The sequence below is a fragment of the Schistocerca americana genome, chromosome 8 (genome assembly GCF_021461395.2).
Source record: "Schistocerca americana isolate TAMUIC-IGC-003095 chromosome 8, iqSchAmer2.1, whole genome shotgun sequence".
In the NCBI taxonomy this organism is placed as follows: Eukaryota; Metazoa; Arthropoda; class Insecta; order Orthoptera; family Acrididae; genus Schistocerca; species Schistocerca americana.
In genome coordinates this window covers 328,190,576-328,211,790 of record NC_060126.1, presented here as the reverse complement: position 1 = coordinate 328,211,790, position 21,215 = coordinate 328,190,576, and the positions used below count along the sequence as shown (strand labels likewise).

General features: G+C 39.0%; 1 protein-coding gene across 1 annotated transcript in view; it reads right to left on the bottom strand.

Annotated features, from left to right (window-relative positions):
- Nucleotides 1-21,215, bottom strand: part of LOC124545073 — a 91,660-nt gene that overhangs the window by 29,239 nt on the left and 41,206 nt on the right. The window contains exon 3 of the mRNA XM_047123882.1: nucleotides 11,964-12,093. Coding sequence (XP_046979838.1) covers nucleotides 11,964-12,093 — 130 coding nt within the window. The remainder of the gene's footprint in view (nucleotides 1-11,963; nucleotides 12,094-21,215) is intronic.

Below are 21,215 nucleotides of genomic sequence, written 5' to 3'. Positions count from 1 at the left end.
GGCAACATACAATCATGAATTTTTTTGAACAGCATTGACTTTTAATTAATACTATTGAACCAAAGCATCATTTACAAATTATTTCACATTTTTCTACTATTGTAAACATAAACGACGCAATACTGTTCCAAATGTTCGGTAGTAAGATTGTGTGTTAGATCACTCAGAACATTTTTATAAGCAGAAAAGGACCATTCTACATCAACTGAGGTAACTGGGCAGTATTTGAATTTGGGTGCTATGTTGGCACTTATTACTTCCGGTAAAAGTTCCCCCGGTCCCATTAATAAAACTATCAATCTGGCATAAGGGATCAAAGCCTGGGTTCTTGTTTAAAATGGTTCCAAACTTTTCTTTCAGCTTTGTTGGGAATACTTCAGGCAATAAGTAGTTCACTAGAGTAATTTTATTCATTAACTGATTAGATGTATTCAACGCCAGACCTTGAGTTTCAAGCTTTTTAATACTTGCAGGAATATGGGATAAATGAGTGCTAATCACAGCAACGTCTTTTTTAATACCAGAATCATTAAAAGCTCCCTTGCACTGGCAAACTGCCAAAGCCTCTGCACTATTGAAGTCATTTAGTACTGCTCTAATGGCCTCAAAATGTTCATTTTAAAACAACACAGCTTCGGCCAACATACCCCAATAAGCTACTACTGATTTAGGAGTTAAAGGCGCATTTTGTAGTTTTTCTTGTAGTCTTGATGTGAGTATAAGCCATTAGAAACAAATTTTTTGTGGATGAAATCAGTTCATTTACATTCACAAACATGGAATGTACTTCAGCAAGGTGATGTACTCCATGAGCAAAGCACGTCACATGAATCAAATTGGGATAAAATACTTAGAGGGATTTTGCTGCTTTAACATATTGAAATAAACACAAACATCCTTGCATCTGCAGAAGATTCTGGAAATATTTTTCTAATGCTCTCATTCACAAATATGGCTATCGTAGAATGATCTTCAAGCTCTTTGCATGCCACAAAATAGGAAGGAGGCGGCTCTTCTTTTAAAGCACCAACTATTAAATTTGCAATGTAACGGCCTCAAGTGTCTGGGTTTCATCAAATGAAATCCAGAAATGCTGTCCTCGAGTTCATTGCGTATTTCTTCCAGAACATTTACGTAAATTGTCGGTATGTAATTTTTACGCAGTGTTGATTGATTTGATATTTTGATTTAAGCAATATTTGCACAGGAAGCCTTTGAGGATAGGGTTTTTAAGTCTGTGAAGAGGAATATCGCTTGTAATGAATGCTTCACATACATCTATCTTAAACTAATTTTTTTGCCATCCTTTGGACAAATTCCTGCTACTGCAACTTGCTGCTGTCAGAAGTAGTAGTTGTTGTCCTTTCTTCTGCATTCCTGCGATATGAAGACTTGTCTTGACAGGCTGGTCTATTCAAAACTTTTTTTTTTTTTTTGCACAAAACATTTTTCTCGCAAACTCGACAATATAAAACAATTCCGCCATATGTAAATGTTCCAGGATGGTCAGCTATCCACAAAATGATGATTCTCTTTTCGGGCAGTGCGGCGCACAACACGTAACACACAAAAATGTCGTCAACACATTAAACTGCATACAAGTAAATAGAAAGCTAAACTGAAACAATTGACCTGCGACTAAAATCTTGCATAGTTTGATTTAATTGTCGCTGATGCATACAGTATGACAGTGGAGGGGATTAACCAGGGGTGAAGGCTCAGGAGCATTGACTCTGCCTGTTCTTGTTTATCTTGTGTAATGATTTCGCTACACTGTGGCCTCTCAGTTAACCATTCAGTTCCTGGTCACGGTCAATCTGTGAGACATCAAAACTGAATCGAGCTAGAGACCGCTCATCTAATTTGTTAAATTATTATAAACATAGAGCGAAAACATGCATTGTCAGTAGTTTTTAGTTGAAATATACAATAACTGGAGAAAAGCAGCCAAATACGCAAATGCATATGTAACATGCAAAGGCAAATAATCTGGTTTCTAATAATCAGCATTGGCAATCGGAGACTTCCGGCATAAGAAGTCACCCTCATTCTGCCATAGCCTTGTCAAAGAGGGCGAGGAGCGGACAAAGGTTTAGGGCACTCTCTTGCCCTTGGGGTGGGAAACTGCCCCTCAAATCAGAAGAATCAACAATGATCAACAGCATGAGGACACAGAAGGCAATGGAAACCACTGAATTAAAGACACAATGTGTATCCACAGGACATGTGGCCTGTAATTGAAAAAGTGTCACAATTGTCTTTCCATTGGCATAAGATTCCGGAATTGTCCCCATTTGTATCTCTGGGAGGGGACTGCCAAAGGGGAGGTGACCATGAGAGAAAGATTGAATAATCAACCAAAGAATAACGTTCTATGGGTAGGGGCGTTGAATGCGAGAAGCTTTAATGTGGTAGGGGAGCTAGAAAATTTTAAAAGGGACATAAAAAGGCTCAATCTAGATATAGTAGGGGTCAGTGAAGTGAAATGGAAAAAAGACAAGGGTTTCTGTTCAGGTGAGTATAGGGTAATATCGACAGCAGCAGAAAATGGTGTAACAGGAGTAGGATTCGTTATGAATAGGAACATAAGGCAGAGAGAGTGTTACAGTGAACAGTGCAGCGATAGGGTTACTCTTATCAGAATCAACAGCAGAAAGTGTATGAGAATATTGAAAGGATAATACAATACGCAAAGTGAGATAAAAATCTAATACTCATGGGGGACTGGAATGCAGTTGTAGGGGAACGAGTAGAATGAACGGTTACAGGAGAATATGGGTTTGGGACAAGGAATGGGAGAGGAGAAAGACTTATTGAGTTCTGTAACAAGTTTCAGTTAGTAATAGCAAATACTCTGTTCAGGAATCACAAAAGGGGGAGGTGTGCTTAGAAAAGGCCAGGTAATACGAGAAGATTTCAGTTAGAGTACGTCATGGCCAGACAGAGATTCCGAAATCGGATTCTGGATTGTAAGGTGTACCCAGGAGCAGATGCCAGGGTTTTCCCTGACAAATTTTGAGATCTCAAGGGTAAGTAAAGACATAAGTTGAGAAAAAATGTAAGGACTTCTGTATTTCTAAACGTGTTAGCAAAAATCATAAGTTCTAATATCAACATCTTGTGCGAGGAGCTGCTTTTAGATGGAGAAAGCAAGCCAAATGGTATATATGTTTCATTAAGACCACTGATGTTATTCAATTTCAATAAAGCGAAACACATTTGATGGCGAAAATATACATTTTGTTGGAGCTGCAAGACATTTTTAAAATCTTCACTGGTTTCAGAAATAACCTCAGAAAAAAGTAGGCCTCTTCAAAGAAATGTGTAACTTGGGAAGAGTTGTGTAAATAAACACTGTAGGTGACCACCAATAAAATTTTGGTTCTACTATGTCCGTTACTGTCTGTTATTACCCACTGTGCTATGTCTATTGTTCTGCAGGTATTGTGTGATTCTTCTTTCAAGAAATATGTGAGTACTTAGTGTACAAACAGCCAGCAACTGGCGCAGTTTTCTTCTTCTTGTCGTCCATGCTTTCTAATACATAAACTACTTTCGAAGAGCCAAAATGTACAAGAATAAATAAAATGTCTATAAAACGCCACACTATGCAATGTACTTGTGATGAGACAGTCGCAATTCCAGCAATCCATTGCCCACAGTCTCTGGCCTGCTGAGGAGCACCACAGTCCTGAGTTTATGGATAAACCACGAAAATTTGTCGCATTATGCCACAACAGACAGTCTCAGCCTGCAAGCAGATCGGTGAGACTCGATCCGACAGGCAGGGCCTGCACATTAGTGGGAAACTATGGGCTTCATATCGGCAGACCAATCTGTTAGACACACCCTCAGAAATGGCCTGTGGTTTTGGCCCCTCATGGAAGTACACTCATGTGGCCAGCTATTCACGTGTCACAGACACCATGTTGATGAAATGAGACCACGGTGATCACCCACGCAACAGATAACTTGCGCAAATACTATGAGAAACAATACTAATGAGGATAGGTAGCAACTCACCATAAAGATGATCACTGAGCCACAGACAGGCACATAGAAAAGACAATCACACTCTCACAACTAAATTATTGGTCATAGCCTTTGTCAGAAAGAGAGAGCGCACATACATTCACACAATCACTCACACAACACATGCAGGTATGGCCATTGTCTCCGGCTGCTTCGTCAACAAGCTCTGAGAATCACATCTAAACAAATCACTCCTCACACTGCCCTGCCTCCCAATGGCAACTGCTAGGCTAGAAGCAAGCAGTGGTGGCAGCACTGGCTGCAAGCAGAGGGGAAGGGTGGGGTGGGGTGGGGTGGGGTGGGAAGTGGAGAAGCAGTAAGAATGAGAGAGTCGGGTAGCAGCACACATACTCAGCTGCGCGCAGCCAGCGACAAAGCACGACATCTCAGTAAACAATTTCATGCTACTGAGACAAAAACGAGATTTTTCCAGTGTTTTTTTCCAAATTTTCCTGATATTTCCCTGATATGTTTGAAATTCCCTGATTTCCAGAACTCTTGACAATCCTGGAAATCAAGTGCGTTATGTTCAGTTGCATGTTCTGACACATGATGGTCCACTTCGCTCTTGGCCACAGTTTGGTGGTAGCCGTTCATCCTGGTGGACTTCCTACTCCAATCCTGTCACAGGTTTATCCCACCCCATCAGGGGCCAAGCCACCTGTGAAAGCAGCTATGTGTCACTAGCTCTGCTGCAATCACTGCACAGCTTTTTGTATTGGTATGACTACCAACCAGATGGCTACCAGGATGAACAGCCACCACCAACAGTGGCCAAGAGCAAAGTGGACCACCCAGTGGCACAACGTGCAGCTGAACATAACACATTTGATTTCAATGGCTGCTTCACTACACAAGCCATCTGGATCCTTCCCTACACCATCAGCTTTTCTGAAATGTGCAAATGGGAGTTATCGTTACAACACATTCTCTCCTCCCAGAACTATGCTGGCCTCAACCTATGGTAATATACCATCCCCACACCCTCCACCCAACACCTTCGACCCCCTGTGTCATATCATCTCCTCCCCATTCTCAGCTCCCACCCTGTTTATTTGCAGCCCTTTGCCAATGCATCTACCTGTCTTTATGCATTACTCTCCTCTTTTCCTTACTTCCCTGCTCCACAACTTCCCGACACTGCGCCTGTTGACAGTCTAGTCGCTGCACACTTCACCGGACAGTGTTCATCTCTCCCCACCCGTACACTACTATCCCTTTCCCTCACCACCCCCTCGAGATTGGTGGTTGCATCTGACGTGATAGTTGCATTCTGGCCCGAGATGTTGGTGTTGGTGGTTGTGTGTGCATGAGGTGAGCTTACTTGTGTGTGTGAATCGTGTCTCTCTTACTGATGAAGGGTGTGGCCTGTAGCTGCACGTAGGTGTCTTAAAGTGTCTGGACATGTCTTATTTATGGTAAGTAGCAATCTGTCTTTTCCTACATTGATGATATTCCTACCTTGGGTTTCCATAGTTTGACTTTTCATAATGTCACATTCCATCCTGAATTTTCCTCTGTTCAATTACAATTTTTTTCATTGTGAACCCTGGTCTTTTTAATGAGCCCAGTTCAAAAAGTGGTATGGAACATATGGCAGACTTTTACAAAATCAGACCAAAAATACTACATTTCTGACCTTTTAAAAATATTCGGATTGGTACTCAATTTATTCAGTATTTGAAAGAGGTACATAAATCAAACTTTATATTTTGAAACCTTGCAATGTTACGTTTCTACAAGTGATGTTCCACATTCGTCATACTGTAAGCCTGCGAGACATAAAAAGCCAAACTTCGTATTTTTTTGGGAGATTTTGCCTAAAAGTTTCTGGCTGAATATGGATCATACAATTCTTTTCATTCTTGTTCTTGAGAGAACGCATAAAGTTGTAAAACATGGCTATATTTCATTTCTTCGAACAAAATATTGTCCAAGATATAACAGCTCAAATGTGCCAAAAATTAAAGCTTGCTCTGCAGAAACTCTCACATGAAGTCAAACAAGTGACTACATCTCTGTCAGTATTGCTTCCGAGAATGTTAAACTACACCAATGTTCATTTTGGACACGTGCAAATTTTCACATAAAATTTCATTGATATCAGTGATGGTTGAGGGGGACAATGTTCCGAAATTAGGCTATTGGTTGTGGAATGACTCCCCAGAAAAAGATGATGATGATGATGATGATGATGATGATAATTAGAAATGGTGACATCAGAGATGAATGGTTTAGATAGTAAGCTACACAGGAAATAAAGATAAAAAGTAATGTAAACAATTTCTTTTTGTAGATTTTAAACGAGGTTTTTTGCAAATGATAGCATACAGTGAGACAGATATGCTGGCTGATAAATACTCAACTCTCTTGTTCACAGAGCTATGCAAGTACCTTATCTGCAGCACAGAGTTCGGAGGCTCAGGACGCATTCAGATATCCACAGCACTGCAGGAAAACCCAAGCAGCTTGTGTATACAACTCTACAGCAGTGACAGGGTTAGTAAGTCATGGCTGAAAAATATTAAAGGGAATTACAGAAGAATGGAAAAACTGGTAGATGGTGACCTCAGGGGAGATAGTATGGGCTCAGAAAATGCTGATATGAGGCATTATTGATCCTACAACTTAGAAGAAGGGTTATGGAAATGCAAATCTATATTTCTCAAGATTTGGATTTACAGAAAGCTTTTCACGGTGTTCACTGAAACACTCTCTGTAAAGTTCTGAAGGTATCAAGGATAAAATACAGGGGATGAAAGGTTATATACAACTTCTACAGAAATCAGGCAATAGTTAGAAGAGTCGACGGACATGAAAGGGAAGTGCTAATTGAGGAGGGATTGAGATAGGGGTATAGCCTTTCCCCAGTGTTATTCAATCTGCACAATGAGCAAGCAGTAAAGGAAACCCAGAAAAAGTTCGGAAAGGAGAGAAGAAATAAAAACTTTGAGGTTCGCTGATGGCATTGTAATTGTGTCAGAGACAGCAAAGAAGTTGGAAGATTAGTTGAATAGAATGGACGAAGTTTTGAAATGAGATTGTGATAGGAACACCAGCAGAAGTAAAGCAAGGGAAATAGAATTCAGTCAAAATAAATGAGGTGATATGGAAAGAATTATATTACGAGATGAAACAGCAAAATTAATACATTAGTTCTGCTACTTAGGTAGTAAAATCACTGACTGAAGTAGAGAGGATCAAAATGCAGACCGGCAACAGAAATAAGCATTTCTGAAAAAGAGAAACTTGTTGACAGCAAATATAAACTCAAGTGTTAGGAATTGTTTCTGAAGAGTAGTAGCTTTGCACAGATATGGAACACAGATGATAAGCAGATAAGAAGCGAACGAAAGTTTTTGAAATGTGGTTCTGCAGAAGAATTTTCAAGATTGGATGGGTAGACTGAATAACTAATTAAGAGATACTGATTAGAATTTTGGAAATTTACAGCAAAACCAGACTAACAGAAGGAAACATCCTAGGGGAACAAGGAGTTGTCAGTTTTGTATTGAAGGGATGTGGTGGTGGTGGTGGTGGTGGTGGTGGTGGTGGTGGCGGGGTGAAGGACTGTTGGGAGGGTTGTGGTAGTTATGCAGAGGTGAAAAGTCTTGCACAGAATAGACCAGCATCAAACCTATCCTGGGACAGCAGACAATAGCAACAACAGGTCATCACTGCACCTAAACAATGGACACCATGGCATTCCCAACTAGCATATAAATCATCATTTGTTTGAAATATACGGTCCCTGTGTAAGATTATTCCCTCCAAAATTTTTAGGTTTTTGTGAGGGGTAATTGCTACTAGGATTTCACCAAGTTTGTTGCAGCTTACTGAAGCAAACATGAATTATTTCTACATTTATCAAACAATGGAAAATCCAGGATGGAATATAACAATTTTACGAAAGGAGAGTTGCTACTCACCATAAAGCACAGATGCTAAGTTGCAGATAAGCACAAAAAAAGTACTTGCGAAAATAAGCTTTCGGCCCGCAATTGATTTGTACCTAGTGATAGAAACATATTGGGGCTTATATCCTTCGATGTTGAAGTAATTGAATGCCTTTGATGATAATGGTTCAGTTTAATTTTCTTAACTGTGATTAGTCTGCCATTGTGTCCCACACTCTGGGGGCCCTCTCCATGGGTGCCGGCACCCCACCTAAACAACAACCACTTGGTATGGAAGATTCTGCCTGGCGTCCTCATGTCCCGAACAAGAAACACACACAAATCTAGACATTCTTCAGGAAGAAAGTGTGCAGATACTCATTGTATAATCAGGAGGCTATCCTCATGTGAGTGCATGAAAACCCACATGGACGGGCTACCATACTGATTATTGGATGGCCCTTTCCACATGGCTTGCATACCAAGACTTTTAAAAATAAAGTGGAGGTTAAAGCTGGCTATGGAGACCATTTGCAAATAAACAAAAGAGTGCAGAATTGTAAAAAAGTGAAATTTAATAACTTGAAGTACAGACAAGTTGCCATAGAATAGGATGCCTGATGGAGATTAAGTCAAACCGAAAGAAATAGTCAGTCGCACCCTTGCAAGCACTCATAATCCCTTGGGGGCAGGGGAGGTCGGGATGAGTGGGGGCACAGCCCAAGCTAGACTGGGGAGGAAATTGGCTTGTCATTTTAAAAATATCATCCTGGCATTCACCTTAAGCGATTTAGGAGAATCATAGTAAACCTAAGTCTAGAAGGCTGAACGGGGATTTGAACCACCATTCTCTAAACCACACAGTGCGGCACAAATAAACACCTTATTTGAACATTATTAGTGTGCACTATTCTAAAGAACACTTCATGGCATTTCATTAGACATTTTTTTTTATATATATGTATAAATTATGTCCTTTTGGTGTCCATCACTGTTGGTGATGTTATTTCCAGCATAAAGACACACAGTCATCATAACCTTGTGAAGAGTGATCTCGTTATGTGGCATGAATGTTGTTTGTCAAGTCCTTAATAGTTTTTGCCCTTTTAGCACACACTTTGGATTTCAGAAATCCCCATAGAAGAGAGTCACAAGTCAATAAATCGAATAACAGGGTGGCCTGTTGACATAGCCAAAACAGGAAGCAAGACGCGCTGGAAACATTGTGCATACATTGTAATGGACATTCTGGCTGAGAGAGTGGGTGTACCATAATGCTGGAACCGGGATGACTGCATACGGATACTGTTATGACTGGAGACCAGATTATATGCATTTGCAGATTGCATATTTGGCTCCTTTCCAGCAGTTACTGCTTTAACTAAAAGCTAGAGACAATGCATATTTTCCCTCTATGTTTACAATATTTCAAAAATTTAGACTGGCAGCCTCTAGCTCAATTTAGCTTTGATGTCTCACAGGCTGACCATGACCTAGAACTGTGTCAAATCGCTAACAGAGATGTCACTGCCTAGTGAAATCATTACAGAAGAGAAGCAGGAACAGGCAGACAAAGTCAATGCTGCTGTACCCGCATCCCCCGGTTAATCTCCGCCTCCGCCCCCCCCCCCCCCCCCCCTCCACAGACATACCATACAAGTCGGCAACAATTAAATTAAACTATGCAAGCCTTTAGTCACACCTCCATTGCATCAGCTTAGCTTTCCATTACTAGTACACAACTGAACGTGTTTATGACATGTAGTGTGTAACGTGTCGTGCACCGTGCTGCCCGAAAAATAAAATGTCATTTCGTGGACAGCTGATCATCATGGAACGTTTATATACGACAGAATTTTTCTGTATTGTTGAGTTTGTGAGAAAAATGTTTTGTGCAAAAAAAAAAAAGTTTCAAAGAGACAAGCATGTCAAGACAAGTCTTCATATCACAGGAATGCATAAGAAAGGACTATGATAATGACTTCTGACAGCAGCAAGTTACAGTAGCATGGATTTGTCCAAAGGTAACCAAAAAGTCAGTTTAACATGGATCTATGTGAATCATTCTCTGCAAGCAATATTCCTCTTCATAAACTTAAAATCAGATGAATCAACACTGCGTAAAAATTACATAGGCAATTTATGTAATTGTTCCGGAAGAAATACGCAATGAACTCAAAGAAAGCATTTCTGGATTTCAGTTGACAAAACTACAGACACTTGTGGCCGTTACATTGCAAATTTAATAGTTGGTGCTTTAAAAGAAGAACGCCTCCTTCCTATTTAGTGGCATGCAAAGAGCTTGAAAAAGTAGATCACTCTACGATAGCCACATTTGTGAATGAGAGCATTAGAAAAATATTTCCAGAATCTTCTGCAGATGAAAGGATGTTTGTGTTTATTTCAAATGCTGATCCCTATACATTCAAAGCAGCAAAATCCCTCTGAGTATTTTATCCCAATTTGATTCATGTGACATGCTTTGCTCATTGAGTACATTGCCTTGCTGAAGAAGTACATTCCATGTTTGTGAATGTAAATGAACTGAGTTCATTCACAAAAAAAATGTTTCTAAAGGCTTAAACTCATATCAAGACTACAAGAAAAACCACAAAATGCGCCTTTAACTCCTAAATCAGTAGTAGCTTATTGGGGTATGTTGTTTTAAAATGAACATTTTGAGGCCATTAGAGCGGTACTAAACGACTTCGATAGTGCAGAGGCTTTGGCAGTTTGCCAGTGCAAGGAAGCGTTTAATGATTCTGGTATTAAAAAAGACGTTGCTGTGATTAGCACTCATTTATCCCATATTCCTGCAAGTATTAAAAAGCTTGAAACTCAAGGTCTGGCGTCGAATGTATCTAACCAATTAATGAACAAAATTATTCTAGTGAACTACTCATTTCCAGAAGTATTCCCAACAAAACTGAAAGAAAAGTTTGGAAACATTTTAAACAAGAACCCAGGCTTTGATCCCTTATGCCAGATTGATAGTTTTATTAATGGGACCGGGGGAACTTTTACCGGAAGTAATAAGTGCCAACATAGCACCCAAATTCAAATACTGCCCAGTTACCTCAGTTGATGTAGAATGGTCATTTTCTGCTTATAAAAATGTTCTGAGTGATCTAACACACAATCTTACTACCGAACATTTGGAACAGTATTGCGTCGTTTATGTTTACAATAGTAGAAAAATGTGAAATAATTTGTAAATGATGCTTTGGTTCAATAGTATTAATTAAAAGTCAATGCTGTTCAAAAAAATTCATGATTGTATGTTGCCTTTTAAATAAAATATTACAGAGTTTTTGAGCATGCCGCTCTGCCTGTGATAAATCTCAAAGTTCGTCCTGTACGTATAGATTGTTTTGTTGCGACTCCCTCGCATCGCATCTGCTTGTTACCAACACAAACCGCAATGAAGGAATAATTCTTTAAATGTGGTATGCATCCCCACTTCGCAAATTTTTAGAAAATAATCTCAGAAAGGCCTCCTTCCTAACCTCAACCAGAAAGTATTCCAAAAATGATATCAGCGTTATATATGTACTGATTTTTCGCATGGCCGGTGCTCTTCCTCATAACTGATATGCAAAGGTTCGACTGGCATAATACATGCAGTAATTATCATGTTTTTATTATTTGATCTTTCATATTTTGACACTTTTCATGCATATTTTAAGGTTTTTATGATGCACATAATCTGGTCTCTAGTTATGACATTTCCTGCATTACAAACTGTTGCAACATAACAGTAAAAATGCAATAAAGACTGACATTTAAACCAGAAAAATGTGACATGTTTCTTTTATATGTGTTAAATTGAAAGCTACTCTGTTGCTATACACTTAAGATTGCAAAGTAAGATGCACAGACATTATATACAGCCAAATCACAACAGCACTGAACAATGGATTCAGCTGTATTAAGAACAAACAGAAAGATGGCAATAATAAAAGAGTGAAATTACATAAAGCATAATTACATCCAGGTAGCCTGGAGTTAATCCTCTAATATGTGATAACCAAATACCTTTGTAGTTTTTTATTTAATTTATTCAATGCTCTCTTCTCACTGTCAATCATCCTGGTAGTTTGTTTTAGTTGGATTTCCAATTTTTCAAGTACTGCTTTAAACATGAGTTCTCCAGATCTGAAAAAATCTGAGAAATGGGAAATATGCATTACATACCAGTGAGGTTCGTACCATGAGTAACACACAATGAACAGTGGCAGAATTCACATACAGAAGAGAAGGAATCGTAGGGACATTGCATTTGTATCAAGAATTTAAAATCCCTCACAACAGAACACAATATGAAATTTACCTCATATCTAATTATGTTTGAAGTATCTTCTGTAGGTCAATAATCTGAAACCTCACACAGTTATTTCTGGAAAGAAAGTTTTTGGACTAGCAACTGATAAAATATGTGAGGTAATTTGTAGCGGTGAGTACACAGACTAATTTGCGGGCACTGTTACCACAAATTGTACCATTCTCTTACGTAAGTGAATCCACAATGTGACACAGGCTTTAGCAACACAAGAAAATGGCACGACATTAATGAAGAGAGGAGAACAAAGACATTCAAAGTACAAACATATATATTTTTAAATTGTTCTTAGTATCAATTTTGTATATCCATATTGAGATCTTGCCAGAGAGCCCCTGCCCCTCCCCCCTTTAAGTGTTGAACACAGGGGATAGGACAGGTATGGGTCACTACTGCTGAACATAATATCGTAGGAAAGAGGGATTTTTTTTGGGGGGGGGGGGGCAAGAGGTAGGTCTTAGCGAGAATAGAGTGGTCTGCCATTGGCGATATGTGGTGATTGTGACAGGGAATCGAAGTAGAATTCTTCTCAGAGGGAAGAACAGTCAGACCAAAGACCCATGTCAGTTGTAGTACATGCAGATGTAGAATCTTCTAGTGATGGCAAGTTGCCCTCCTCTTCCTGGTATTGCAGCTTCCAAGTTATCTTGAGGTGCTGGACAGAGATTGTTGTTGGTTTACCATTAAATAGGGTAGAGAATGTTTGTCTCCCCCCCCCAACAGAGCACCTTGTGGGGGCCTGAATATGATTGTTGAAACTCTGCTCAAATGGTGTCATCAAGGAGCACTACACTGGTACAGTCACTTAATGATTTGTCCAAAACATTAAAAACTCTTTCTTGGAAAATTCATGTTGCCACATAAAACTTTCACAAAGCTCATACATACATGAAAGGCAACCGGTTCATCAACCGAAGATCATACTGTGCTTTAATTGATGTTTTCCAGCCCCCAAGATGCATAAGAATGTAGTATTTACAGTAGAGCACGAGTACCACGACTTTTTAAATAATCTTGATTTGATGATCAGGAACAAGAATAACATAGTTGAAATAGGAGTAGCAAACCTCCACTTACAAGTGCAGAAAATTGTAAAATGACATCGACACCCATAGACGTAGAACAACTAATGCCTAAGAACAAGGACAAAGAAATGAAAACATTTAGACAGAGTGGAAGAAAACAGGTTTGGTGAGCATATGATAGATAGGTTTGAGGCAGGGGTAGGACACAAATCAACAAAACGAGGCAAGTCTACAGAAATACAGTGATGCCTTATTAGGAAGTTATCTCATACATTTAACAACAAAGCAGTTAATATTGTATTCAGGACTGACAACCAACTACAGCTGAGACTGAAGCATCAGACTGGCACAAGTGGGAACTAGATAGGGAAAGCACTTCACAAAATAAATTGTCAGGACTGTGAGATGAAGTATGTGGGTCAAACAGAAAGAACTTAAACTAAGGTTTAAAGAGCATAATGTCTGGATTCAGCACCCCAAGAATTGAACAGCATTCATTAGGAAGCATCACAGACAGCCTCAATGCAAAACACTTCGAAGAAAAAATGTGATTGCTGTCTAATTTTGAGAAAATACAGTGCTTGCACTTTATGAGAGGAGTGAATCAGCATGTTAAATAAAGTGACTGAAGTGTGCAAGGTCCATTTCTGAGGCCATTTTAGTGACCACCTCATTGAGAAGCAGGCACCAACCTAATCTGCTTGGTCGACGTAAGTCTTTAAGGCACAATATTCATTTTTAAGACTGGTAGGGCTTCACATAAAAACATTGAAAGATTTTACTGAAAACAGTAGCATCAGTGACAGATGGGATACATACATTCCAGTACAATATGGGATTTAACTAGATGGAAACTACCCCCTCTGTTATGTTTTATACTCCCAATGAACAACAATTTTTTCCCCGATTTTTCGTTCTACGAGGGGCAGTAAATAAATAATGTAACACTTTTTTCTTGGCCAATTCTGATTGAAAAATGTGGAATTTCTTGTGCAACACTGTGGAATATTCAGCTCCTACAGTTTCATGAAGTTCCAATAGACGGTGGCACTATATGTAGCCTTCAAAATGGATTCTGTGGTGGAGATGCGTTCCTAGCAGAGAGCTGTCACTGAGATCCTTTTGGCGTAAAACCAGAGCATCATAGATATTAACAGGTTTTTCCAGAACGTTTACAGAGACCCGGCAGTGAAAAAATAAAACATGGTGAGGCATCTGACATCAATGCAACAAGGTCATACAAACCTGTCAAATCTCCTATGTGCCGGCCAGCAGCACACAGCAGAAACTCCTGCAAGGACACACTCATTCAAGATGGTCCATGGATCACAATCAAACACCTCTGTTGGTGGTGCTGACACACTTGTCCACCAGTTGGGATATTCAAAGGTGTGTGACCACTGGGTTCCTCACCGCCTAATGGAAGACCATAAGGAGCTTCCACCTTTTTGGCTCAACAAAGGATGCACTCCACAGGGAGCAATACATGGATCGTAGGGAGCTTATTGATGCAGCTAGACATTGGCACTGTCATCAACAATTAGAGTGGTACCATGCAGGTATACACGCCCTCCCAGTAAGGTGGCATAAGGCCGTCATACTGAATGGAAATTATGTTGAAAAAAAGAAATTTGTAGCCAAAAGGATGGGGAATAACATGGTGAACTGGAATCCTAAATAAAACCAACCTGCTTTCAGAAAAAATTGTTGCATTATTTATTGAATACCCCTCATATTTGCAATACAGGTGTATATGTGGCAAGAAAAGTATAGGAATATGTCAAGATGTTATTGAAGTAAAGGTCCATTTAAATTTATTATCTGGTTGATTATAATGGACTTACTGATTTCAATAATGCAATTAAATTTTACTATGAACTTAAGTAAAAGTTATGGATAACTAAAAAATCATGCTATAGTATGTAATTTCTATTTCTAGTTAACAGGAAAAATATGATGTGTTATCATTCATTTGAAAGTAGAAATTTTACTCGTTCTGAGAACATATTTTACATTACCTGGAGCTTACTAACTTATTTCATAGCTGACTTGAAAGTTTGGACCCTCAATTTCTGTTGCATTGTTTTGCCTCAGTGCTTCCTAGATTCTGAACTAATGTTGTAGTTTTGTTACTATATTTTTTTCCATATCTGATAATACCTGTTATTAATTGATTAGGCCTTTAGTTAAGATGTTGCATAATTTATCATAAAATAAAATTATTTTCAAGATGGATGTCATCCTTGTAGTTAAGTTTTTCCCAACACAGAAGCAAAACAGTGTTCCATATACTTTTATAATTTACTTACCTTCAACATTTTTCATAAATCAGAAAACAGTTAAGTAACATAGTCCACTGAAAACAGCACAATCTAAACTAGCCAAATATCAAAACATTATGTATTTTCCAAAATCACATTACGGTCTTGCGCAAGTCTGTAACTGGTCCATCTCACTCTAAAATTGTCAGTCCCGGGTGCAGTATTGAATAACTAACATCTATGTATTTAAGAATTTTGGGTGAGCTAGTAATGATGCAACAAAATCTTAAACATAGCTGCAAATCAGCAACTGTATAAATCTGAAGAGGCTGAAAGAAAAATTCAGCCAACTAGTTGCAAAACAAAGGTTTATTAGCCCTTGATCTAGGTTTCCATACTTCTAAAAATATCTTTGTCAGAAGGAGTGGTTGGTTGGTTGGTTGGTTTTGGGGAAAGAGACCAAACAGCGAGGTCATCGGTCTCATCGGATTAGGGAAGGACAGGGAAGGAAGTCGGCCGTGCCCTTTCAGAGGAACCATCCCGGCATTTGCCTGGAGCGATTTAGGGAAATCACGGAAAACCTAAATCAGGATGGCCGGACGCGGGATTGAACCGTCGTCCTCCCGAACGCGAGTCCAGTGTGCTAACCACTGCGCCACCTCGCTCGGTCAGAAGGAGTGGGCCTTGTTACATTACATAGTGGTAAATTACGTTAGCTGAAGCCGAGCAGCTCTTGTCATACGTAAAATTGATATAAAAACCAGAAACACCACATGCCATGGCTTAAGACAGCAGCCAGATTACATTCAGCACATGTCAGAATAAATGCACAATTGTATTCGCCCACTGCTAATGACTCTTGCCAAACTAATATTATAACAGGAGTCAAACAATACTTGCATAATTTAATTATACACCATGCCAGAGACAGAGGCTGTTGTCTCTGGCATGGTGTGTACTTAATTTATGCAAATACTTCATCCATTTGATGCTTTTTATGATTTTATGTTGGCAAGAGCCTTGACCAGTGGCCAAACAGATTTCTGCATTTGTTCTGATGTACGTCGAATGTAATCTGGCTGTTGTCTTAAGCCATGGCATGTGATCTCATTTGGTCTATGCACGCAGTGCAAACATTCCAATGATTTATTCATAGCATTTCGAATGATTTTCCTTCTGTGTACTCCTGTTTGGATGATATTCTTGTTGCTTCCGCATCAGAACAACAACATATAACATATCTGCAACAGATGGATAATCATCATCTTGCAATTAATGTGGGAAAATGTGTTTTTGGAGATATATATATATCATTCTTTAGTTAAGGTGTGTCATTTCAAGAAATTTCACCATTGATAGAAAAAGTGAAAATAGTCAAGGACTTCCCACATACTAAAACAGCAGCAGAACTATGTCATTTTATGTATGACAAGAGCCACTCAGCTTCATCTAATGTAATTTACCACTAAGTGGTGTAACAAGGCCCACTCCTTCTGAAGAAGATATTTTTAGAAATATTGAAATCTAGGTCATGGGCTCACAAACCTTTGTTTTGCAATTGTTTGGTTTTTTTTCCTTTCCCAACCTCTAATGACACAACATTTCACGTAAAACGTCTGCAGTTAGTATTCAAATGTGCAACCAATGTCGGTTGATATGGGAAAGTTTGCCGTAGGCTAGTCCACTAGAGACGGTGTTAATGAGTGCAAACTTACTTCCACTGTACAATCTTAATTAACTGTGGTGTTTCTTGCTAAGTCTAAAAATTAGTCTGTTGCTGCGGTGAAATTATTCTGCCACCAATGCAGTGACTAATACTGCAATTGTTATGTCAATTGTCCTTTTGCCATACTAAACATTTGCTCATTTTCTCAGCGAATGTAGGTCTACTGCTATAAAACTGGATAGAAAGAACTGTAACCAAGTGCAGAATGTAATGTTTAATTACCTGCCATCAGAATTTAATTATGAAACCTACACTGGCCATCAACTGCTATTATCTCAAAAGCAATATTGAAAGTGACTACAGTAATCTGGGATATTATGTACTGTGTGGGCCATATTATTACTATCCTTCTGCCACCTGCTGTTTTCAGCCTGTTACAGTGATCGAGAGGAGAGACGCCAGCAACAAGAGGAAAATTCAGGTGAAGGGAATTAGTTAAAAGTACTATCTTTGGCACATGAAGGCGATTACCTTTAGTGTATAAGTGAATTTTCTTAAGTGTTATGAGGCAACACGAGATGTTCAAGGAAGCATGTTGCATTTTTGACAAGCAATGTTTGATGCTGGATTTTTACTTTTGATGATGCCTAATCATAAAGTAACTTTAGACTATGTAATAAATAATACCAGAGGACAATATAGACAGATTCACTTGACTGTCAATATATGGAGTATAGTGGAGTGACGATTTGTTTCCTTGTTTTACAGCCTTGTTAATGGGATAATGTAGTCCCAAAATGTGCTGTTGAACATTTGTCACATTTCAAAAAATGGGCGTATTCACAAGTACTGGCCTTTATTTCTGTGGTGTCACCGCCAGACACCACACTTGCTAGGTGGTAGTTTTAAATCGGCCGCGGTCCATTAGTACATGTCGGACCCGCGTGTCGCCACTGTGTGATCGCAGACCGAGCGCCACCACAAGGCAGGTCTCGAGATACGGACTAGCACTCATCCCAGTTGTACGGACGACTTTGCTAGCGAATACACTGACGAAGCCTCGCTCATTTGCCGAGCAGATAGTTAGAATAGCCTTCAGCTAAGTCAATGGCTACAACCTAGCAAGGCGCCATTAGTAACATTGCATGTATCTAAAGAGTCTCACTTGTATCGCCACCATCTCCAGATGTACCAAAAGGATGGATTAAAGTTAAGTATTCCAGAAGCTACGTACTTTTCTTTATAGCATTCATTACGTATCCTGTTTCAGACCTCACGCCTTCCTGCTTTAGCTTAGCGCGTGCCTTTCGGCTTCCTCTCATTGTGTCTAGGCTGTCTTGTCTAGACACAACAATTTCTGTGACCCCTGTACTGTTGACACTTCGTGTATGTCACTCTTTCACACTATGCTCAATGACTTAACAGCTTCTCATTACATCCTTAAAGAAATAGTTTAAGAGCGATTGACTGACTGGAGGAATTGGGAGTAATCATCTGAGTAAATCTCAATTTGTTGACTGATGCACAAGATCAATGTAGCATAATGCTTTTCACTCAGCCATCAGAAAGACTTCTTTATGGCAGTGATGTCATCTGCATAATGATTAAACAGACTTTGAATCAGCGAGTATTGTGACAGCCAAGAGAGCGTGTTTTGAAAGCTGCAAGGCCATGCTGGGCCGACTGAGCTCTGTGGCAGTGACAATAGGTGGCAGCACCTTTGTGGTGTGATGACCTCAATGTGTTAGAAATCTTGAGTTCACGTGAGCTAGCTGGAGGCTCTGAACACACGGTGGGAAAACTAGGCAATTTGAATGGAACTACGAGGGTAGCTACCATGGCTGAACTGAGTGAATGAAGTAAATATTAAAAAATGTAAACTCTAAACAAAAACTAAATGAAACAGACTGCATGAGTAAAGAAGTGTCCTCAAGTTATCTAATGTTAAATGTTTTAGACACAAAAGATTTTTAAAAGTTAATAAGCCAGTAACACCTTGATCAATTCATTCATAGTGTCAATGGACAGATTCAGTGAGTACTGCCAAATTGTTATGGTTTTGTGAATACTTAGTATTTTAAGTAACAATTCAGTATATATATTCCACATATGAAAAACTGATTTTTTCATAAATATAACATGAAATAGTGAAAGTAGTGGTATCAATAGTAAATATATGTAATTAGGAATGTACGACTGTAATTAATTTGCTTGTCTTATATGCATTGATGACGTAATACAAAATAGCATCCGTGTCCACTAATACACTATTTGTGACCAAACCATTAAAGTCACAGAAAATTATGAGAAGCATTGGAAAGCTGATGAAATTTGTGTCTAGATCCATGCATAATATGTATATAAAAAATTAAACTTATATATGCTTTTGGAAGCCTGAAGCATGCAATATTTGGCTCACGTCAGAGCGAGGATGTAGGTTTTGAAATTTTTGCTAATTGACAGCGACATATGTTTTTGTCTGAAGTTTTATATCTTGTTTCAATTAAGGCCAAATGAAATACTGTCTGACCAGGTCTACCATAACTTTGATGCCACAGTGTGCCAAGACATGTAGTCATGGAAGACTTCTTGTTGTTAGGACAGAGGAACATATGGCCTGAGTCTAGGTGTAGAATTATCATGAGGTAGTTGTGATTCATCTGGCAACATTACTGTTACAAACATTAAGGAACAGAAGTCCGAATTTTTCACTTCGGTCAGTTCCTGGGTTTCTGCTTTGCATCTATGCAATATCTTCATGCAAAATTCTGGCTGGTAACAATTTCCACCACTCTGAAACACATATCAGCAGCAATGTTCTGTCCTCCAGAAGGTATTGAATATCTGTGGTGAACAGACTGAGAAATTCCAGATGGCACAGTTGATGGGGCATTACCTTTTCTGGGTGCTGTTTAAAGGCACATGTTAATGACTTGTGGTCTGAGAATATTTAAATTTTCTGCCTTCCAAAACATAATGGTAGCGTTTGAATGCCGAATATGTTGCCAACAACTCACGGACATAGGTAATACAGTTATGTTTTGTGTCAATGAGAGACCTGCAGGAAAACTGACATGGTTCAGGTGTTCTTTCTTGCGACTAGTGTAAAGAAGCACCTGTAGAATAATCCAAAGCATCAACAATCAATACTATGGGAAGATCTGTTGAGGGATGTGTAAGCCGCATTGCATTAGCTTGTTCTTTAAACTTCTTGAATTATTATCTGCTTCATCATTCCGTGTAACAGGGTGATTATCCTTCCTCTTGGTCTTTTTGCTCAAGTTAAATAAATGTGATTGGATTCCTGCAATATATGTGACAGCATATGTCTGTAGAAATTCACCATTCCTAAAAAATGACATAGTTCTGCTGCTGTTTTAGTATGTGGGAAGTCCTTGACTATTTTCACTTTTTCTATCAATGGTGAAATTCCTTGAAGTGACACACCGTAACTCCAGAATGATATATATCTCTCTCTCTCTCTCTCTCTCTCTCTCTCTCTCTCTCTCTCTCTCTCTCTCTCTCCCTTCAAAAACACATTTTCCCACATTAATGATTATCCACCTGTTGCAGATATGTTATATGTTGTTGTTCTGATGCTGAAGCAACAAGAATATCATCCAAATAGGAGTACACAAAAGGAAAATCATTCGAAATGCTATGAATAAATCATTGGAATGTTTACACTGCGTGCATCGACCAAATGGCATCTTCAAACATTTGAAAAATCCAAACACTGTGAAACAGCTGTTTTAGGCATATCTTGTGTCAGAACAGGAATGAATGGTAATCTCAGATAAAGTAAATATTAGAGAATATCTTTCTGTCGAAGAGTTGAAAGCTGAAATCTTTTAACTGCGGAACTGGATAGAGGTCTGGCACTGTGACAGCATTTAAAGCTCTATAGTCTTCACAGGGAAGCCAAGCTCAATCTTTCTTTGGAACAAAATGCAGAGAACTAGACCAACGCCTTTTAACAGGACAACGTATGCCAAA